At 39.7% G+C, this 23,283-nt stretch overlaps 2 protein-coding genes across 3 annotated transcripts; one reads left to right on the top strand and one right to left on the bottom strand.

Moving 5' to 3' along the window:
* Window positions 1–199: 199 nt before the first annotated feature.
* ptpn21 (protein tyrosine phosphatase non-receptor type 21) lies at window positions 200–16,395 on the top strand. Of its 2 annotated transcripts, XM_044143788.1 has the most exons (20): window positions 200–417; window positions 2,320–2,618; window positions 3,307–3,476; window positions 3,650–3,747; window positions 4,500–4,567; window positions 4,665–4,735; window positions 5,888–5,975; window positions 6,108–6,196; window positions 6,730–6,817; window positions 7,469–7,548; window positions 7,653–7,760; window positions 8,506–8,566; window positions 9,311–9,386; window positions 9,618–11,128; window positions 12,465–12,605; window positions 14,002–14,220; window positions 14,616–14,744; window positions 15,397–15,631; window positions 15,737–15,894; window positions 15,986–16,395. In XM_044143788.1, exons 2-20 carry the CDS (start codon window positions 2,439–2,441, stop codon window positions 16,112–16,114), a joined length of 3,699 nt encoding a protein of 1,232 aa, XP_043999723.1. In that variant the 5' UTR covers window positions 200–417; window positions 2,320–2,438; the 3' UTR covers window positions 16,115–16,395. The 2 variants fall into 2 exon arrangements, with proteins under 2 accessions (XP_043999723.1, XP_043999724.1); XM_044143789.1 differs by lacking the exon at window positions 7,653–7,760 and having other exon boundaries at window positions 201–417.
* Window positions 16,396–17,559: 1,164 nt separating this feature from the next.
* fam98b (family with sequence similarity 98 member B) lies at window positions 17,560–22,577 on the bottom strand. Its single transcript, XM_044143792.1, has 8 exons — window positions 22,409–22,577; window positions 22,138–22,286; window positions 21,536–21,664; window positions 21,283–21,458; window positions 20,932–21,012; window positions 20,741–20,857; window positions 20,493–20,660; window positions 17,560–20,399 (listed from the first exon to the last, which is right to left on the bottom strand). The coding sequence occupies exons 1-8, from the start codon at window positions 22,444–22,446 to the stop codon at window positions 20,124–20,126; spliced, it is 1,134 nt and encodes a 377-aa protein (XP_043999727.1). The 5' UTR covers window positions 22,447–22,577; the 3' UTR covers window positions 17,560–20,123.
* Between the last annotated feature and the right edge of the window lie 706 nt (window positions 22,578–23,283).

The raw sequence follows: 23,283 nt of genomic DNA, 5'->3' as shown, positions 1-23,283 counted from the left end.
TCCTCCGCCGCTAAGGGACTACAACGAATTTGAATAAGTTTTCAAATAAAATACTAACACCCACATAGGTTGTGTGTATTCACAGTGGACTTCTAGTGTTATTCACTTTAGTTCGAAATGTAGGTGGGCACTAAAACGAATGTACTAAATATACAGCAGCGCGGAGGAAGACAGTGTCCACTTGTTGCTCTTCCAATCCCAGGAAGCGAAACACGATTGGTACTTTAGCGAACTGTTGGGCCAAGAGAGGCATGGAGTTGCTGCGTTAGTTCAGGTCTACGGAATAACTACAGTCTAGTAAAAGTCTCACTCAAAATCAAAAAAGTATCCGAAGAGTTGTTCTCAGCAGGCATCGATGACGAAATCTTTAAGGAGCGGATATAATTTGGACTTTTAAATTACATCTCTTGGCTAACGGTAAAGTTAACACCTTTTTTCCTTCCCAAAATATTTACCGGCGACGTCAGCCTCCCGAGGGTGTAGTCTATTTGCTGGAACTGAAGTTAGCTGGCTAGCTAGCAAGAGTTGGCTGTTAAATTGAATTACTTTAAAATATAGCAAAAGAAAATGGGGATTATCTATAGAAGACGCCACCTTATTTATCCAACTAATTTGAATATAGGTGTTTGAATTATTTAATAGAATGTGAGATTGAAACTGCGTGGAGTTAATGAAAAGGCACTGTTTTTGTTTTGGTATGTTTTTCGAATCACAGGTTCTAGCTGTAGGTCAAGGCTATTTGCCGGGAGGGGATTATCCAAGCAAAAGCCTGAAAAATGAAGGCGGCGGAATTAAAATATTTGTGCAGCTATATGTTTTTCTTCGAAATGAGCATTAAAACAGCTAAAAACTGAATGAATGAGGGATAAAAAAAAATCATGTCGACAAGGTTTGTAAAGTAGAAAATGCAGCTCTGAAGATTATGTAAAACTGTGTTTGTCTGGATTATGACACCAGAAGAAATGACTTCTCCCACAAGTATCATACATTTGAAGATGAATCACTCTTCCTCACCTCTTACCCCTGGTTTTTAGGAGTCTGCAGCTGCAGCTCCGGGACCGCATCTGGCTTGTTAGGGCCTCCTAAATGCTTCTTAACAACTTTGGAAAAAATGATCTCCAACTGAGCAGTTTTAAAAATATGTAAACGTAAAGACAAAGTTTGTTTAGCAGTTTTCTGTGTTTTCATAAAAGATCTACATAATTTTGTACTCAAGAATGACATTAGTATTAAATTATTTTAATTTTTTTCCATGTTTACAAAGCAAACTGTGTTTTCCCTCCCTTCAGTTTCCACCAATATGACACGTTCAATTTAAGAAAAATAGTTTATTCTCAATCTTAAACATTGACAAAGTGTATATTTCTTCAAATTTAACAATAGACCAGAGACGCATGTAAATAAAAGTGTGTTGTTATCTAGATATTTTAGGGACACACTGGGAAAACACAGATATAAATATTTTCAGGTAATATATTTTATTTTACTTTATTTTTCTCTTGACCAATGATGACTGTAATTTCTATTTTAAAGTGTTTTGATATGTTTTATAACACTGTTAATTTTTGGAAATGAATATGAAAATGTGGCAAAAATAAAAGATTTCTCAATTTCACTAGCATGTAGTTTAATGCACACCAATATTTTGTTTGATGTTATTTCCATTTTGCTCAAACAAAAATAAATGAATACTTAAAACTTTTTTATTAAAATATATTTTCTCAAAATTAAGAAAAACTCCCAAATATCTACTTTAATTTGTTCTAATACATTACATTTGCAAAAATTAATTTAGCAGGTATACAAACTTTTTGACCAGTTTAGAGCTAGGAAAACATGCTACTGCTATGGCAATGATTGAAAATTAGTCTCATTTTCTTCCTTACTCTCATATTTTTTTTTGTGTACTGGGAATACATTTTCAAACAATTAAGTGCAATAAACTTAGATTTTGTCACTAAAGTACATTTGACATTACATTATTTGTTTTTCAACATGCAAAAAAAAAAAAAAAACAGCAAACAGCATGTCGACATTTGCTGCAGGATTTATTGCTGTTGACATGATGCAGATGGATCTATTTAGTCACATAGTTTAATAAGAGAACTGATGCTGTGTTAGCTTCTCAAAAGTGTGCATAATTTTATAGTATTTTAACCACTGCCTGAAATAAGTGCCTAGGGATAGCGAGAGTTGGGGCTACTATTAGAGTTGCTTTGTGACAAGTAACAAGAAATATTTTTTGTTATGCAGTGTTTTGTTGTCCCTCTATATTCTTGTACTCAGCGCATGTTTTGTCTTTCTCCTCTCACGTATCAGAGCTGACATTAAATGATGATACTCATGACTTGAGACTTTCTCACTGTGTTGGAGTGCACACCAGAAGGGAGTACTTCCTCTGGACGACAAGACAACGCCACCTGTGAAACGAGTAAATCATGCCCTTGCCATTTGGCTTTAAGCTCAAAAGGACTCGAAGGTATACTGTTTCAAGCAAGAGCTGTCTTGTCACTCGGATTCAGCTTCTGAATGGAGAGTTTGTCGAGTTTACTCTGTCTGTGGAGAGCACCGGGCAGGAATGTTTGGAGGCAGTAGCCCAGAGACTTGAGTTAAGAGAGGTATGTATGGGTTTTCATTCAAAACAAATGCTGATTGTTCCTTTTAGGACTTGCTATCTCAGCAGTAAAATATTTTAGTTAGGCTGTCCTCCGGTCAGACTCCTTCTTGAAACTCCAGAATCGAACAGAACAGAGAGACAAGCAATTTCTTTCCAAATCAGTGTAACATTGGAATATATTATTTAACTAATGTACACACAATCATAGAGTGCTACTATAATTTTTAAAATTATTTTATATATATATAGATAAATGAAACCATTCCAAATGTCTAACAGTGTCATAGAAACAGCAGAGTCAGAATTTTAAAGGTTTCAAGTTTCCAGTTGAAACTAAAAGTAAAGTTGTTTCTGTTGCAAGAGACCTGATATCTTAATGTTGCACTGCAAGCTAAATTGAAAGCAAATGCTTTAATGTCATTTACTGAGTAAGAAGAAACAGCAAATAGTTGTAGGAGGACAATACTTATATGTTCCCTAAATATCAAAACATTTAAAAAAAAAAGTCTCAAGGATGTTTTAATTGGGCTGAAGTTTTCTGTTAAAAGCTGTGATATCCTCCAATATCCAGCGCTGAATTTGTTTAGAGATGGTCATTTTCATTTTGCCAGTAACTTCCAGATTGCCTCAGGCTGCAGTCCTCCACCACTCTGTGGGTAATGTGTATTTGTCTGTTTGTCTGTGTGTAGATCACATATTTCAGTCTGTGGTACTTCAATAAGCAGAACCAGCAGAGATGGATCGACTTGGAGAAAGCGTTAAAGAAACAGTTGGACAAATATGGGCAGGAGCCCACAGTTTACTTTGGAGTTTTGTTTTACATACCCAGTGTTACCCAACTGCAACAGGAGATCACAAGGTGAAGTTCAGAAAACCACCACAACTCCCATGATGTAAACATTTAAGAAACAATGATTCAAGAGTTCTGGTTTGAGTTGTTGAAAATCTGTCAGAGAGATTAATGGCGTACTTTGATTGCACTAAAGCCTGTAGTGTTTGCTCTGCTCTTACTTCCATGTCACTGTCCCACAGATACCAGTATTACCTACAGTTGAAGAAGGATGTTCTGGAGGGCAGGATCACATGCTCACTGGACCAGGCTATTCGTTTAGCCAGTTTAGCAGTACAAGGTGAAAATCTGTGTGCAGCTTTAGGCTTTTGCCAGAAATGTAAGATTTTCTGTTCCTGTGTGTTTTTGGCCCCGACTCCGTTTACATGCAACACACTAAAAGATCATTTTGCGCCTATTGGTGTATTTCTGAATTCATATTAAACAAAACACCAAATTAGTTATAAATTACATTAAATTACTCATGCTGCTCAGACAAACATTTTTATAGACAGTTTTGGACGGCGGACTTGTTTTGATTTAATAAAAACGCTGCATGTTTTCCAGCAATGGAGCTAAATAGGTAAGTGCAGCAGAGCTTCTATTTAAAAGTCACCTTTCTAAGCAGCTGGTAAAAAGTGCCTTTTACGTAGAGCAAAGCAAAAGGCATTGATTCTTGCGATATGCTGTCTCTGAATGTCAACATCTGGTTTGTCAAGTTCTTCCATTTGAGATTTCTTCGCTGTGTAATTTGATATGTTAATTCGGAAACTGTTATTTGGCTTCTGTCAGTTGTAACTTTCAATCAGTACTCGTATCTGAAAAACTGAACACATCTGTGGTTGTTTTTAGAAAACAGCCTGAAGCTGCTAATATGTTTTTCGGACAGTGGTTCTAAAATTAGACCGTCATGCAGTGCTGTATTACACTCTACTGACGTTCCTCATGGATTTTCTTGTTAAAAATGCAAAGTGCTATGAGGAAACGAGTCCTGAGAGTTTTGTTTTGGAGTTTATGTGTTGAACTGCACTCACTATTTTTTGATGCCGACAGCTGACTTTGGAGACTTCAATCGATACGACTCCCAGGAATTTCTTCAGAAGTTTGCACTATTCCCTATTGTAAGTATCTAGTTTTTTTTATTTTCTCCAGTAGGGAAAGTTACTTTTGCTGTTTTGTTTGACACTTCAGCTGTATGACACCTAACTGCGTTTGCAGGACTGGATTCAGGATAAACGCGTGCTGGAGGAGGCCACTCAGAAAGTGGCAATTCTCTATCAGTCATTCAGGTGAGCATGTTTCCATCCATTGATTCTTATCTGGACTTGGATCAAGAAATCAATAGAGCTTAAGTTCAAATGGCCACTTTGCTCTCCTATTTTCTACCTACCCCTTTCCAGTTTATTCTTTCCTTTTCAAATTTGTTAACTATTAACATATTAGTTTAGTTTATAAACATGCTTAAAAAATTGCAAAAAATGTTTTCTGGTGAAGTATTTTGATAAATAGGGATATATAATCATACAAATACTCTGATCCTTCATATGATTTATGATCTCTCATCAAACTACAGATGTAAAAAGTTAGTGTGGATCACTAAATTATTGCACTGTTTAACATTTATAAAAACCATAAAAAATAGTTTTTTTTAATTTTCTTTGCAGAACTTCATGTCATAACTTTATCAACTAGTTTTCAAAGACTTGTATGCGTTGTTCAATGTGCTAATTTGCTGTTTCCAGAAAACTTTTATCTACCGCTGGACGTTCTAACTAGCCTGAGCTTTCATGCCAGGTTCTGTTGTGACGAACTTGCAGTAGCGCAGCAGACATTATGGGGGACCCTCCTCCTGGCTCTGAATGGTTGTTTCTGACTGAGCTGTGTTTCACACATTTGCTGAAGCACGTAAGCTCGCTGATGATGTTAAGAAAACTATAGTAACCTTCAAAATAAAAGCAGTCATTATATTTGGTGCACTTATGGTATTTACATTTCTACTCTGGTCAAAGGTTGTCAACAGGCTGGATTCGGACCGCAGGCTGTAAAATGCCCAGGTCTGCTCTAGTAGCTGTTCTTTTTCAGACTTGGAAAAAGAACATGTCTGAAAAATGATCGTGTTGACCTTAACTAAAGCCAACAAAACATGGGCTGAATGCCATGAGGAGTAAGGTTCAAGTACAGTACAAAACAAACTTATTGAAGAAGTGGGAAGAGGAGACAGCCAGCATTGAATCAATGTTGTTGTTTTTTCTCTCCAGTTTCCAGAGATTAGTTTTCTCTCTACCCACCTCATGACTTTGTAGCCATCAATCTGTACATCTACAACAAAAAAAGTTGACTCTAGTCATTGTGCTGTGACTTGCTTCAACAGTTGTATCCTTGTTTGCTTTGTGTTTTAAGGGCGTTTTCATTTTATCATCATCCATTTTTCTTCTGTTCAGAGGTTTTTCAGCTCCTGAGGCAGAAATGCTGTACATGCAGGAGGTTGAAAAATTGGAAGGTTATGGGCAGGAGAGCTATCAAGCCAAGGTGGGTCTGCAGCATCCGCCCTGCAACTCTGCGCTCTCCAAACCATTCAGAACAAAGCTATTTGGTTGGTGCAATGTGGGGGGAAAAAAACAAGCTTTTCTCAGTTTATTTTGATTCCTTTGTTTTGATCAGGACAACACAGGCATAGACGTCACTCTGGGTTCCTGTCTTGATGGTATCTTCGTAAAATATAAGAATGGACGTTCACCTTTATTATATCGGTAAGTCTGAAAGAAATTCATGTCATCTCTTGCTGTGCACTGCCTGTCAGCTGGTTGAACAAAGGCTGCTATACTCTCTCTTTGCTTTCTACAAATTCAACCATTTGTACATGTTTACATGGTGTGAAGGGAACGGATAGCTGAGCCGTAGCACAGAGACTAAAGGAAGGCCACCTACCATTCTTATTCAAGAGAAGATGTTTTAAAACCAGATTTGGCAAACGACAATTGACAAGTCTGTAAAGCAACTGAATGCTAGCTTGTTACCTAAGCTAATAGCCTGACTATGTCCTATTAGTACTCTAAATTGGGTGTAAGTTGACTGCTATATGTTTCAAAGTTGATAGTGAAGTGATTCCTCTAGGTTACTGAAATACACGGCTTGGATAGTAAACGAAAAGTATTCTAAGAATATGTGTATGCAGGACAGAATTATTTTTAGGTATTTAGTGCTCCCACAATTTAGGAAATAGTCGACCGTTGTGTCTGTCTTACAGCAGTAACATCCTTTGTTATTTTTACTGCCTGTTCAGGTGGCATGAAATTACCAACATGAGTCACAATAGGTCCTTCTTTGGCCTGGAGCTCAGCAACAGAGAGGAGAGTGTTCAGTTCCAGACCGTAAGTCTGTCCCTTCTCAACCAAAACATTGTTCTGTGTAACTATTTGGCTAAACTGGAATTTTGCATTTGTTATGGATTTCACCACTGGCTAAGCTGAATCCCTCTTTGGGTGTGTAACATATATTTAGGGTGTGTTTTTAGCATACCGATGTGGAAATACAGAAATAGTCTTGCGGACATATTGACACTCCTCAAACTTGTTCATATTTTGTCAGAGCACAACCACAAACCTCTATGTATTTTATTTGAATTTTATGCCAAAGAACAACACGGAATAATGGATGACTGTGATGTGGAAGAAAAATAATATGCATGTCAAAAAGTGTGAAACTCTGACACTAACCTCACCAAAATAAAGTCTATTAGGCTGCCAGAAGTCACCTAACGAGTTAATAGAATCTGTGTTTTTAATTTAATCTCAGCTGTTCTGTGAAAACTTTAGAAGTTTCTTAGAGAACATCAGTAAAGATGAAGATCAAGAAACACATAAGACATGTTGGGGACTTTGCAGAGAGGGTGAAAAATATGGAAAAGCTAGAAAGTCTATATATTTTTCCACTGGACTGTTCTAATCAAACTAAGTTAAGTTCACCTCTGTACCTTTTTTGTCTTGTAGTTTCAAATATGTGTTTTCTTTCTTTGTTTGTAGGACGACATGGAAACTTCTAAATACGTCTGCCGCATGTGTCTGGCCAGACTCAAGTTTTATAAGACCAACAAGAGCAACTTGTAAGCATTTTGCAGCATGTCTAGCCTAGTTCCTGTCTCCTTACCGTCTCCTTCTCCTCTTCGGTCTCACCGCATGTCTTTCCAATTCTCCTCTCTCTCTTCAGAGAGGAGAGTCCCCCCCTGAACTCTGAGAGCTCCCAGAAGTCCCTTCTCACTCTATCCTTTCCTCGTTTTCCAATACTCTCTCGCACATGTCTGCCTTCTGATAAGGGGTGAGCAACACTGCCACCCTCTGTCTGTGTGTTCCCACAAGTTCACCGCCTGTGGACAAAATAAAAGGCCTCTATATTGCCTAAAGTATTGAGGCTTGTCTGTGAATAAGAATGTAGTCGAGCCAATAATTGCGACCACATGTTCTATTTTTCTAAGAATCAGTCGCTCTTAGGGGATCAGAAAATTCTAGTTCCATGATAAGATGACACCTAAGCACAAAGTCCGTTTTGGAAATCTCCTCGCTTTGAAACAGCTAATAGTGGTTTATAACAAAATGAAGGCAATTAAGAAGAGAGTGCTTGGCTACATAAAGGCATTTATGGATCAAGAACAGTGCACAGAGCTCCATAAAGCCATAAATTTTACTTTTCTGCAGTAAAGCATTTTTTGTTTATTGTTGTCACATGCCATTTATGAGTCAAAAGTGCATAAAGCAAGGTCCATAAATCCATATTAACGCCTATGTGTTAACATTTATGTGTCTGAAGCATCTCAATACTCTAGATATTTTAGCATCTCTGTAGATTTTTTTTCTTTTATCAAACATACCTGTTTTAAACTTAGTCAAGACAAATGGGTTCTGACCCAACACTAATGAGCATTATGGACTAGAGACCAGGAATCTTCCTGAAATTGATTTTCTGGGTAATTTAACACATTTATACTATAGAAATATTTAAACCAGTACCATTTTGTTTTAATAAGCTTTTGTTATTTTTTTTTTGTTTGTTTTGTTCTTTTCAGCCAAACTCCACCTACAGCAGTCAATTTAGTCAGACGGAGATCTTCAACGAGAATATCTCTGGTAATGTCTACATTGTCCTTCTACACACCTGTACAGCGGAATCAGTTTTATTTTATGCAATGTCAAACACTCTTTTGGAAATTGTCCCTGCAAAATTTGTTAAAATTGACAAAAGGAAAACTTTCTAACTTTCTTTATGTAAGGTCTGGTTTCTGTGTTGCCTTAATATTTATAGATGTGATCATTTTAATACATTGCAGAACAAAAATACTAGTGGTTTAATGTGGTAACTCAATAAATGCACTGCCTGTGAAAATTATATTAGTTTTGTTATTTATTTTATATTTCCTGCCCTCCTGCTCATCTGAAAAATCTCAACTTTCACTCTGGCTCATAAAGTAGCTCCTAACATTCTGTTGGTTAATCTGTATTGCAGTTTATCTGCAGACCAAATATCTTTTCTACGTTGCTCTTGAGCCCTGCCCACTGATTTTAATGTATGCCAGAGAGATTAAATGAATTGCAACACAGAAATGTAGAATAATTAAGTAAAAAAAAAAACAACCTCCTGACAGTAATTATAGTAAATAACGCATACTCAGGTATGCTTGACATGAGTATGCAATTTTTGTTTTGACATTTACTTGTGTATTTCATGAATTGCAGAAACCTTTACACCAGTTATTTATTTGATGCATGGTTTCCACTGTGATGTAAATTAATCTGAATAGAAATAAATATTTTAAGACTTTTGACTCTAGTAATCATGAGAGGTGATAAAATCTCTGTTTTGTTCCTTTACAGCCAAAGTCTCAGGCCTACTTGATGCCCCAGATGCACTACAATGGCCATCTTACGGAGCCCTACACTTCATCACAAGGTAAGCACCGACTAGAAATAGTCTTACTTTCCCACGTCAGACTATGTGATTGAAATCCTCTTCTTTTTTTTCCGTAAGTGACCCATATCCAACTTTTTAACCAATGTGCCCAATTCCAATCTTTTCACTCCCTTTTAAAAAAAAAATTACCTTCCTTTGTGTTATGATCTTGTGACGATACTGTCGGCTCTCCCCGCTGAATAAACTTTGGATGTTCCCACTCTCTCGTAGATAACCTGTATGTGAACCCCCAGAATGGTTTTTACTACCACTCCCAGACCAGCCTGGACCGCTCTCCTCTGGAGTACGGCAGCGGAGGGCGTCTGCGAAACGGCAGCGTGTACAGCGCCCACAGCACCAGCTCACTGAACAATCCCCAGCACTACCTTCAGCCCTCGCCCATGTCCTCCAACCCCTCCATTACGAGTGACGTCACCAGGCCAGACTTCATTCCCTCCCATCGCCACAGCGCGGTCATCCCACCCTCCTATCGCGCCACTCCTGATTACGAGACGGTGATGCGGCAGAAGAACCGAGGCATGGCGGGGGGCATGGTTCTGTCTCAGGAGCATCGGCAGAGCCACTCCATGAGGAATTTGAACATCGGGAACTCGTACGCCTACAGCAGACCGGACCCTCTGGTTTATAGCCAACCAGAAATAAGAGTAGAGTATGGCGGAACTTCCCAGCATCACCAGTACCCCTTTCATCTGGGCTCCAGCTTCCACAGCCCCTCTCCGTACCCCTATCCTGCAGAGCGGAGGCCCGTTGTTGGAGCCGTCAGCGTCCCTGAGCTCACAAACGTCCAGCTGCAGCAGGCGCAGGAATATCCGGCCCCCAACATCATGAGAACGCAGGTCTACCGACCGCCTCCACCTTACCAGTACTCTCACCCGCGTCCTGCCAACAGCACCCCCGACCTGTCTCGTCACCTCTACGTCAGCAGCAGCAACCCAGACCTGATAATCACCAGGCGAGTCCATCACTCTGTCCAGACCTTCCAGGAAGACAGCCTGCCTGTCGCACACTCCCTGCAGGAAGTATCGGAGCCTCTGTTCAGCGCTCCGCCGCATCGACAGCCGTACCACGCTCACAAGCGAAACTCCATCGAGATCGCCGGTTTGGCTCACAGCCTAGAGGCGGTGAGGGTCAAAGAGAGAACTATGTCCTCCTCAGCAGTGGAAGCAGCAACCCCGCCTCCTGTGGTGCATTCTGGGTCCCAGGTTAGCGTGTTTTTAGAACATGCTAAGACAGCGGAGAGGGGAGACGCACAGTACGGACACAAAAAGTCTCTGTCTGATGCAACAATGCTAGTTCATAGCAGTGGGGAAGATGAGGAGTTGGAGGACGATATTGGGCGTCACACTCCTCTTTCACATGAAGCGGTGGTTGTTCCAGAGCAGCAGCAGCAGCCGCCACCGCCGCAGCATCGCAGCCTGACGTCTCTGTCCTCTTTGACGACTCAGCAACAAATCCCAAAGGAGCCGCCTCCCGCGTATCCTATAGGGTCTGCCGTAGACCCCTCCAAAACCAGCTCCCTGGTCTATAAAGTTCACCCTCGGATCCACAAAGGAGAGCCGCTTTACCTGCTGTCAGATTTGAGACAACCGGAAATTATGCCCTCCGTGTCTGAGAGCGATGTGAGCGAGCAAGACAATCACAAGCCTAAGAGAGACTTCAGTAAGGGACCCGTGTTCGCGCTTCCTGCTGGAGGGGAAACGTTGCAGGGTTTACCTCCTCCGGTGAGTTTCTTCTTTAAAAGTCAGATTTTTTTTGTCTTGTGGCAGATTTATTGTTATCAGGGTTTCTACAGAGTCTGGGAAACTCTCACGGTGCGAAATTTGATTTAGGTGTTCTCCAGCTCTGAATAAGAAGACTCCGTCCAACCAACCATTAATTTTAATCCTAACTACTGTCAAAAATATCTGATAGAAATTCATAATAAAGTTTTTTTTTTTTTTTTTTGAAATTCAAAAATTGGTAAAAAAAAAAAAAAAAGTCAAAAAGCTGGAAATTTAAATCTTGTATTTCTGTCACAATGGTAAATTTTGCTGGATGATATATGATCACAGTGGTTTTTGTAACAAACGATAACATTTTTGGACTATTTTCAACTAGTATAATGATAATGGCATTATAATGCCAGTTTACGACTCTTAAAGACTAATAAACTTTAATTTTGTAAAGAACACTGGAACCTAATTCAAGATATTTTTATATCAACAATAAAATGCAACAATAAGAATAAGGAAAGAGAAAATAATAATAATAAAAACACACAAAACCAAAACCTTAAATAAAATGATTTATTATCTCTTTGTAAACAAAATTGTTCTTCAAAAAATATTAAACATCAGACTGGAAATAATTAAGCTCATTTCGCAATTAGTCTTGAAACGTTTTGAGTTTTGACATCGTATCAACCCTGTTGCAGGCCTCCCATCAGTCATTTCCTGCAGACCAACATACAAACATTTGTTAATAAGAAGAGTTGTTCCCTGTAAACACACGAAAGTGAAGGTGTTGGCAAGACGAGCAGAAGAAACCAGTCAGCCAACAGAAGTCGGCGTTAGACGTAGAGAAGCAGCTGGCAGACACTTCTGGGATAAAGTAACAAAGCTGGAATGTTAAAAATGAAACACAGGGCGTTATCTCTGATTGTGTATCAAATGTTATATTTCTGGGTAGCCAGCTGCTCTGGTTAGCAGTGACCATTAATGCAATTTGTCAGTTTTTCTGGAACAATTCTTCAAATACTAATTTAGATGTAGATTTTCTTTTTTTGTTTTTTAATGACGTTTTTGAAAATCACACAAACGGACCTTGAGAGAGAAGGAAAATGGGTTGGAAGTTTGCTTTGCCTGCAGACGATGACCACAATAGTTCCAGGTTATCAAGTCAGCAGGAAGGAATGCTGCCCCGCTTCCTCGTTGAACTGGAAAGGTGACATTTTAGCTAAAGAAAGCAGTCAGCAAGCATGCGCCGTCCCTCCCCTCACCTGTCTGGAGTCCCTTTCTCTCTGACGCTTTTATGCATTTTCCTCGATCTTTTGTCTTTGTCTCTGCTCGGTCACAACAGGGGATGAAGAAAGGATCCAGGTCAGAGGTGAGGAAGATGGGCCCTCTGAAGCTGGCCCGTCACAACGGCCTGTCGGTGTCCAGGAAAGTGGTGCAGAACGAGGTCAAAGACGAGCCAGAGCAGCCGTCTAACGATGAGAAAGTAAGACGCTTCGGTTTTAGGTGCCTTGCTCCTTGAGAATTAACACGTCAAATGTTTCATTTTCACATTTAAAACTGAAGAGAGAAATATTTCTCTAAGGCTAAACAGCTGATCGACAGGGGTTGCACGTCTTGTTGGTGTTCCTAAACTTCAGGTGTGGATTTTTATTAAGAGGGAAACGTAATGGAGATTCTTTTAAAATACATTGTGTGACTTTATGCCTCCTTCAGTAACTGATTAAGTTGTCTAAATAATGGTGTTTCTGTCTGAAAGTGTAAAAACATTATAAACAGTTTTGAAGGTCATCGTTCTTTGACTTGAACACATGGCAACTGTTGTGCTTTTTTTCTCTGCACAGCAACAATATTTACATTTTAGAAAGTACTTTAAAAAAAAGAGATAAGAGGAATTTAACCAGGGTTGTTCTAACAGCTAACATTAAACTTATACTGATGACAACAATTACCATCGTTAGACGGAATGTAATGTATTCTTAGAGGTATTGTAAAAGTCTTTCCGCATTTTAATATCCAATTTTTATCTGTTTAAAATTCAAAGAATTTCCCCATAAAATGTAATCTTAAGCTGTTTCAGATCTGACTAAAGACAAGGAAGATTATGCGCAGCTCACTGCACTGGATAATTTGTTCTCTTCATGAAATCAGCCCAGGATCCTAAACCATTTACTTTAATCCACACTGGTGCTTTTGAATAAATCAGAATATCATTAAGACGTCTTTATTTTCAATTCAATTGTAGTTATCTTAACAGAGTCATTGCACAGAAATAAGAATTTATTTCTGTTGATTTTGCTGATTATTTACTCTGTTGAATAAAGTGTTGCCTTGGTGAAATGTCTCCCGCAGCTCAGACAGTGTTAGGCTTTCGTCTCTATTGCAGCCGATCATTAATTACGTTATTATTGACCTTCAACTTGTCTGCACTGTCGGATCTGGTCTCTCTCGTCTTTCTTTTGGCAATTCTAAACCAGCTGGGATATCTGGCAGCGTGGCCAGGTGCCGAGTCCTCCTGGAAAAATAATACATCAGGATCTCCATAAAGTTGCTCAACAGCTGGAAGCACGAAGAATGTTCCTGGTAGACATCTGTGTTTGGTTAAAGACGTGATGAAAATCCAGACATTTCTGATATCATCCCTGGTTAAATTGTTCCTTAAAAGACAAAAATGTGACCGTAACTCTTGTTATGGATAGATGTCCTCCAGCTGCAGTCCACCTGAAACTGAACCCTGTTTCTTACACTGGCGTTGGTGTGCAGTTTTCTTAAAGATGCGATTATTATCAGTGCTGGACAAGGTTTTTTTCCCTTTAACTCAACTTTCCATTAACATTCTTAGACATAATTGGGTTGGCCTAAAGTGTGTGTGTCTGTTTCAGTGTAAGTTGCTGGAGCAGCATGTGGAAATGGGGGAGCTGCTGAAGGAGTTTGAGAGCGTCCCAAAGCGCGTTCAAGGAGAGGATTGCAACACAGCCCTGCTTCCAGAGAACAGGGACAAAAACCGCTTCGCAGACGTCCTGCCTTACGACAGCAGCAGAGTGGAGCTGGTTCCCACTAAAGAAAACAACACAGGCTACATCAATGCATCGCATGTTAAGGTAAGAGACGCACGGAGATGTTTAATAGTGGCTCACAAACCTTTTGGCTTCTAATGCGGAACATTAGAAGCAAGGAGATGCAACCAACAAACTAGTTAAGCAAGAACTCAAACAGTCTCTACATTTAAACACCAGGAGCTGCTGCTTTTCCACAGGAGGAACTTTATTGTCACAGACATGATGTAAAGGATTGGATTAATTTCTTGAGATCTTCTCAGGGCCCAGATGCTTTCCTAGAACACTTTCGGTTTTGCATTTAGTCTCGCTTTGTAGAATTTTAGCAAGTGCACTGCTGCTGTTCAAAATGAGTATTTAAACTTCGTCAGTCATGCGTGTCGGATTATTTGTGGCATTCAAGTCTTCCACACTGACATTCCTCCCATTGTCTCCATTAGGTAACAATAGGTGGACAGACGTGGAGCTACATCGCTGCACAGGGTCCTCTGTCTCACACGTGTGCAGACTTTTGGCAGATGGTGTGGGAGGAGGACGTCTCCATCATCGCCATGGTGACTGCTGAAGAGGTGTGTTCACTCCTTACAATCGAAGTTAAACATTTGTATTTATTCATTCATTTGGGTTTATCTAAAATGCTCAGATACATCGCCCTGCTCAGAAAATAGAAATTATTCTCTAATATGTTATTAAATGAGGCAAAACTTTCACTATTTTTATGATTTTTTTTTTTGGGATCTACCAGATTATTTCTGTTTGATAAATCCCAAAATAACCAGATGTATTTTAAAAAATATATATTATTCTTTAAATTCAGAAATTATTTATTACCGTGGTGGAAACTGGTAGCAGAGTGTCATTCCCTTTGAAACAATAGATTTTAAAATGACGTCTAAATAAATATCTCTCATATAAATAATACAAGATAATTCAACGGTTATTTTAATGGGTTGAAGTTGGAAGTAAATTATAGATGAACAGCTCGAAAGCTTTCTCTAAAGGATACAGACAGCCTTTAATTAGGAAAAGATGTAATTATGGTATTTAGAAATGGGCTTTAGGTTGTTGACTTAAGAGCCATATCTAGCGACGTCATCAGGTGTCAGGACAGAGATCTAGAAGGTTCTTTTTAAACGGAGGTAAAGGATGAGGCCGAATATGGTTCCCTGAGGAACTCCTTCTACTACAACGGCAGTTTTCCACACCCCTGCCTTCCTGCAGGAGAGCGGTCGAGAGAAGAGTTGCCGCTATTGGCCTCGTCTCGGCTCCCGGCACAACACGGTGACTTACGGCCGATTCAGGATCACCACGCGCTTCAGGACGGAGTCTGGCTGCTACGCCACCACAGGGCTGAAGATCAAAAACGTGCCCAAGGACCAAGAGAGGACCGTCTGGCACCTGCAGTACACGGACTGGCCTGACCACGGCTGTCCAGAGGACTTTAAAGGCTTCCTCAGTGAGTGGAACCAGTCTGCTCTTTACGATCCAATCTGTTACTGACTTATTCTGAAATATTTTAAAGATGATCTATCACTTCTTCTTTCTGTGAATACGTCTCCAGCGTACCTTGAGGAGGTCCAGTCTGTGAGGAGACACACGAACGCCATCAGTGACCCGAAGAACGTCAACCCAGTGCTGGTCCACTGCAGCGCTGGAGTGGGTCGCTCTGGAGTCGTCATCCTTTCCGAGATCATGATAGCTTGTCTGGAGCACAACGAGGTAAACTATCCTTCGTGAAAGAGGAGGAAAACCGGAACTAGCATTTGTCCATCTGCGAATGAGCATTGTGTAAGAACCGCCACTGTTTCAGATGCTGACTGTCCCAGAAGTCCTCAGGCTGCTGCGCGAGCAGAGGATGCTGATGGTTCAGACGTTGTCTCAGTACACGTTCGTCTACAAGGTTCTCATCGAGTACCTCCGCAACTCCAGGCTCATCTGATGGGCAACGCATCGCGGATTACCGCAGAGAGGAGGATTAAGCATTTACAACAAACTGCACTGAGGCAGCTGCTCATATCTGTCCCAAGCGTGGACGCCATAATTTGGACCCAGTTTTTGCCAAGTATTAAATCATTTTCATTCTAAGAAGTGAAATGATGAGAGAGAAAAGACGCCACATGAAAAAACTCAGACTGTGACCTGCCTCTTAACAGTATTATCTAAAGATATTATTTTTTTACACACACAGGTTGTTTAATAAAGCCCAGCACTTTGATGGTACCATGTGTACATAATGAAGCAATGCTAAGCTGCGTAAAACAAATACGTTATTGAAAACTTTTATGTTCATTTAATGAAGGATACTTTTGAAATCATGGATGGGTGATTCTGAATCAGCAAGAAAATCTAAAGTAAAACGTGGAAACATTATGTGGTGATATTTGATAGATATGGTTTACAGGTAAGTTTGAATATTGCAGAAGACAAATAAAAAGGTGTTGTACACTGCAAAAACACAAAATCTTACCAAGTATTTTTAGTGCAAATATCTTGGTGCACTTGAAATAAGAAAAATCTATCTTACAAGTAACTTTTCAGCAAAATATAGGAGCTTGTTTTAACTCGATAATCTCTTAATATTAGCAAAAAAAAGTACTGGTTCCATTGGTAGATTATTTAATTTACAACAGTAGTTCCCAAAGATTTTCTGGGCCCCCCTATGGATTACAATAAAATCCCCACTAAAATGGAAAAAAACAAAATCAACTGGGCGCACACATTGTTCAACCAGACATAAACCTATACACATATTTTGTTTTCAAACTCCACTGAAGTTTATTTCACACTTCAGGTTGCAACAAAACAAACTACAAACCATCTTTACAGTGAAACACTTTAGAGTGACTGTTTTTCACTCATCCATACAGCTTCCCTCTGCAATCGCACTGCGCCCCCCCCCGGGGGACGCGCCCCACACTTTGAGAACCATTGGCTTACCACATGAGAGAAATGGCACAGTAAGTGAAATAATCTCCCAAAGGAACTAGAAGATTTTAATCAATATTAAGGAATTATCAACTTAAAACAAGCCTCTTCAGTTTGGTGAAAAGCTGCTTGGTTCACTTGAAATGAGACTAAACTAAGAAACCAGACTAAAATTACTTGGTAAGATTTTGTGCTTTTGCAGTGTACAACTTTGGGTTTTTATTAGCTGTAAGCCATAATCATCAAAACCAGTCTCGCAATCTATATCAGTGTTAATAAATCTACGTAACGAGTTCAGCTGTTTGGATTGAATTAACCATGTTGGATTATATTTCCACTTTATTCAGATGTACCTTTGTTGTATTGTTGTTTGTTTCGTCTCTGCTGTCTGTTGGGAAACTCAGAAAGTAGCTTATTGAATCTGATTGTCTCCTAGAGTTGAGATAAAAAAAATAAATAAATAAATCAGGCTGTTTGCATAAAAAAAAATGCATCTGCAGTGTTTCAACAAAATCTACTTTACCTCGGAGGAGCTCTAAAGCCACACACCTGCTGTAAGAGGGACAGTGAGGACTGGACTTTGTGAAACACTGGACAGATGAGAACTGGAACGAAGAGTAAAGTGCTAATTTTTATTTTCTATTGGAGGGAATGGGGGAGTTTTATTTATTTATGGGTTTCTAACAATTGGAGTTTGTATTTAAAGATTTACTGTTTGCTGCAACTAAAATCAAATCAATACACTGTCTAAGCTATTAAAAAGTGCCTTATAAAATGGGAAGGCGGAACTTTTTTTTGTATTTTGGAAAGCCAAGAAGGACATGCTTCTGAATGAGTGTAATTTATTGAAGTGATAAAGCATTTTGTGAAGGAGATACGAATAAAACGTGGTTTTATTTATTTTTTTTCCTGTATAAATGAGACGACGCGCAGCAGTGAGCTGGTTCGGCTGAACGGAGCGTCTCCGGTTCCGGTGTTCTGCTCTCCTCACACACCGCACCGACTGGAGTCGCCCCACGTTTATTCCTCACTGCGATTATTAAAGCAATAAAGAGTTTAAACTGCACAGAAATGTTTACGGACTCTCTGGAACAACAACAAAAAATTTAAGTCAATTTATTCAGGTAGCTTGATTGTTGTTGACAAGTTTTTCTAAGACATGACGATATGAGCTAAATGCTTCAGATTTTTCTTTTTTAAGAATTAAAACTATAGTGTAAAGGTTCAACCGTGTACAGGTATTTTTGTCGTTGTAAATTCTGCTCCAATTAAATATTGTAAAAATGTTTATAAACTATATGTATTAAAGCCAACATGCTGTTGCCGATAAAAGTAAAAGTATTGAAATAAGTTGTTTTTGCGTCAAGCTGTTGATGTTCAGTCCATTTTGTGGAGACTGATGGAGGCTTTTATTCATTTAAATCCGATGCGAGGGCTCCTATCTACTCTAGGTAGAACATTCACAGCACTGCTGGTTGTTTTCAGTTTAAAATATAATACAAATTTAAGAGGAGCTCTCCTTTTTTCCATGTGAAATTATGCAGAAAAATTGACGAAATTTACAATTTTCTGTTCAGATATTTACGGTAATGAAGCCCTCTCACTGTGGTCAACCTTTTCCAACAGCTTGCAATTTTACTTCTTGTTCTCTTCACCTTGTCTATGAGTTTTACCAGGACTGGCCACATTTACAGTGCAGGTCAGACGTTTACAGTCACATCATGCTAATTCAAATACTCACATTTGTTTTTTTTTATGCTTTATTTGTTTGCTCTCAGAGGTGGGCCGAATAAACATTTTAATAGCAAGAATAAACTTTTCTTTTTCACCAATCCACAAATGGTCAAAATGATTGATTTCATTTTGTTAGTGTATTGAAATGAACACAAATTAAAGCTACTGAAAATGTGTTGCCTAGGTTTAAATCTACAAGAATCGAGTCAAAAACCAACCAGAATTATGGCAGACGCTTGTCGAAAAACTCTACTGGAGTTACATTTAGCTAAACATTTAGAGGGCATCCATGTACATTTGAGTCTGTGTGTAAATGTAGATTCAATAACGTCCACCATAAATTCAAACTTGTGCACCTAATTCTTAGAATTTGTTGTGTAAATGCAAATGAAGAACAATTAAAAATCATACTTAAAAATCCAAAACCGATATTACGTTAAGAGCAAAACAGGTGTAACTTTTAACCAGCACTGCAGATTTGATCATAGTCATCCTCTGATCCACCCGCTCTAATACTTCAGGTGTTCACAGTTAAAAATACGTAGTTTGTTGTCAAACGTAAAACACAGTTAGCATCTTGAAGCATTCCACGATCAGTTTCCCAGGCCTGTGTTGCTAAAGAACAAAGTAAAACACAATTTCCAGAAAAGCTGTCCTACAAGTCTTGTTTGTCGACCCGTAGCTCCCAATTGGAGCTACATTACATTAGTTTAATTGAACCCGCTTATTACCTGTGATCTCGTAATGACTAGAGATGCACTGATTGCAGTTTTCTGGCCGATCATCGATCTCTAAAAAGCCTGACTTGCTGAATCCAGTTCCGGCAGATACCAATTTTCATTGTCACCTTCAACACCTTCAACCTTATTTCATTGGGAAACACTGAACAATACAAACTTGTTCCAACTGCACATGAGGTAGTGCTCTCAAATAAAATGAGAAGTTTAGAGCTTTGTTAATTTATAATTGAATTTAATAGTTTAAATCAGGCCTCCTACTGCAGATGTGGAGGTAGATAAGATTGATGGATTAGATCGGCTTCACATGTAAGTATCGGCCGATCACATAAAATTAGGAAATCAGGGCCGATCAATCAGTGCACCCCTAGTAACAACAGCTGACTTGTCCATAAAACACAAAATAAAAAATTAGGAGGGAAGGTTGGCTGCCATCAAATGAGTGTTTTGTTCCACCAGATATAAACTGAGTTGAGTTTATGTTAGATTATGGTGTGTGCGTGTGTAGAGAGCTACATTTGGATCAGATGAAAACTCAAAACACAGCAGATGCTAATACTGGTATCGTCCTCTCTTCCCTCCATGTCCTCCATAGTCTCCATGTCTGTTGTGTCCTCCTTGGTTCCATCCTCCTCCCTTCCATTCTCCACCGCCTCCCCATCCTCCTCCACCTCCTTGACTCCAGCCCCCCCTGCCTCCTTGTCCTCTGCCATGCCCACCCCATCCTCCACCTCCATCTTGCCTCTTCTGCCAGGGGGGCATCTCAGCCGGTGGGGGTTCTATCTCAGAGGGACGTCCTCCTCGGTCCGGCACTCTTCCCATCAAAACCTGTTAAGGTAACCAAACGTCTCTGTGAGTATCGCCCATCAACTCGTATTTTTTTATTTATTTATATGTGGAACTGTAATTTGCGTCTTGCACCTTGTTGACGGCGCAGGCGGTGTTCACCCGGCTGGAGCCGCTGCTGGTCTTCACCACGTTGCAGATGTCCTCCCTGGCCGCCAGCAGCTCGGCCACGTCCACCGAGGACTGAGGCTTCAGAGAGTGGCGCTTGGGCTGGTAGGCTCTGGCCATGCTGTCCACCTTCACCTGAGCAAACAAGACGCTCTTAGCAACAAAGCCACGCTCGTCGGCTAAGTATTCAGTGAGTAACGCCGTGTTTTACGTGCCTTGGCTCTGTCTGACCAGCCGAACGACTGAACGGTGACGTCCAGCCGCTTGATCAGCATCCTGCGGCGACACTCGTACTCCGACGACAGAACCGTGTTGATGCCGTGCAACTTCTCCTGCGGGGATACGCTTCGGTGAGAACCGGGCTCGGCAGGAACGTAAAGCGCATGGCTTGAACATGTTTACATACCCACTGCTCACTGCTCAGAGACTTCTTGAACACTGGAGAACCAATGGAGCCTTTAGGAAGTTCTTGAAGCAAATGTTCCACCTAAGATTAAAGGTTTTCGTACTTTGGTAAATCATTTCCGCTTGGACGAACAACACAAACAAAGAGTATGTGCCCCATGCACACCTCCCCTATTCTCACACTTTATGTCTTAATCAAATCTAGAAGTTATTTTTCATATTAAATCGTTTGTTTTCCTGCTAATTTTCACAAAGTATTGCAGCGATGCCAAGTAGAATCTCACTGAAATCAACAAGCCGTATAAAAATAGAGACGAAACAAATCAGGCCAACTAAAAATTGGCCGCCTCACCTTGTTTTTTACTTGAGAAAAAAACTCTGCTGCCTCTCTTCCTCCAGGCTCCGGCAGCGTCAGCGTCTCACAGATGGCTGAAAGCTCCCGCTGAACTGGACTCTCATCTCGGTGCTTCTCAGAGTCTCTTCTGGCGCCGACAATCTGAGCCGCCTGAAGCTCAGAGCTCAAAAACACTAAAACAAGACCATCCTTGTTTTAAATTTATCCCAATCCTCCCTTAAGAAGCTGACCGAAGGGGGCGAACACTTACAGACAAACTTTAGGTGGTCTTTTGTGCTCCGTGTGCTGCCCCGGAGGATCCCTGAAACAGCTCCTTCAAAGGGACAGTGCAGCTCTTTCAGCAAACCGCTCATCTCTACCTGGAGGCTGTCCATGTCGTCTGAAGAGAGAAAACCAAGAGTTGGAAAGTTTGAAAAGATGGTAACGTACTAAAATACTTTGCAATAAGTAAAAAGATTTAAAAATCATCAAAATTTAGGGCAATTTGTTTAGGCTAACTAATATTAAAAGTGGAACTAAACCACAAAGCCTCTGAAATTTCAGCACAAGATCCTTGATGTTATCAAAGGGGGTTATTATGTATTTCCAGGTACACAGGTTCATTTTATAACACAAAAATTTAATTAAATGTAAAGGTGCCCTTTAAAAAGAATGTTTTTTTTCTAAAGGGGTGTCTAAACAAATGCCACATTTTTCTGATTTTGTGTATTAAATAAATGACGTATCCTTTTCTTTCTACTTCACATTTGTGATAGACCATTTGTAATAAGGTATTAAGATTCCTGCAGAGCACTGAATCTTTCAAATCTTTAATCTTTGAACCTTTAGTTGTTATTAATGGACGTGACTCACCTGGTCCAGATGTAATGCTCTCCTCCAAACCACAGAGGGGCTTCAGTCTGGACGCCAACCACCGACAGAGGTCCACATACTCCGGGGACGAAAGGCCTCCCTCTGCCGCTCTTAACAGCACCTTCTCCTCCAGCAGAGGCCCGTCATAGCTGCGGAGCGTCGCACACAACCGTGAGGTATAAAACATTCGCACTTTAGTCGTCTTGAGTCCTACTGAGGACCCGACTTGCGCACATCAGCTAGTCAACATGCTAGCAGCGATTTAGCTTACCCGAGCTGCTCCAAGGAGTCCAAAATGTCACTCTCCATCCCCGAACTGTTGCTTCGTTGCTTGATTAAAACATGGTAATGTTACGGGTGGATGTGTGTCAATATGGACATGATTTGGACCCATTCATTTTCATCATGATGCCCGTGTATCCAAGGAGTTCCTTCAGCAACAAAAGCCGGAGTGAAACAGTGATGATAAAAGGTTCCGCCACCGGTAAAAACATAAATTCACAATAAAACTATTATTATTATTATTATTATTATTATTATTATTATTATTATTATTATTATTATTATTATTATTATTATTATTATTATTATTATTATTATTATTATTATTATGTTATAATAATAGGTGGACCATAATAATACTTTATTTAAATGTCAGATATTAAACTGATATAGGCGTATGTGAAAAATTAGCTAAGGTTGACTGAGCCATAGACATGAATGTCTATGAGCTGAGTAACCAAAAATTGTACTCAGGTTTTCTCGTCCTATTCTCAAATTTTCTGCAACGTAAAATTATGCCATTCCTGTGAAAATAATGCCATTCCTATCTATCACCTAATCATCAAGCAGGAGGATGAAATTACATGAGGTTGTTGTGCTTTAAATGCCCAGTTTGACCAGCTTAAGACACTGGTAGGACATCAGTTGACTTATCACCAGATTGAAGTAGGCCTGGTGTTCCCAAAAGAGGTTCCAATCTTAACTTTAAGAAAGCAACGTTTTAGGTTCTCTAGGGAGAGAGTTAACACACTATGAACAATTTTTAACCTTTAACAATGAGCATGAATCCCACTTAATGAAGAAGTCTGCTTTAATATGAAATTGTGACTTACAGTGTTTTTGTGGACACAACTAAACTAAAAC

Source organism: Gambusia affinis, linkage group LG16 (genome assembly GCF_019740435.1).
Source record: "Gambusia affinis linkage group LG16, SWU_Gaff_1.0, whole genome shotgun sequence".
Taxonomy (NCBI): Eukaryota; Metazoa; Chordata; class Actinopteri; order Cyprinodontiformes; family Poeciliidae; genus Gambusia; species Gambusia affinis.
This window is presented reverse-complemented; position numbering and strand designations above follow the sequence as displayed.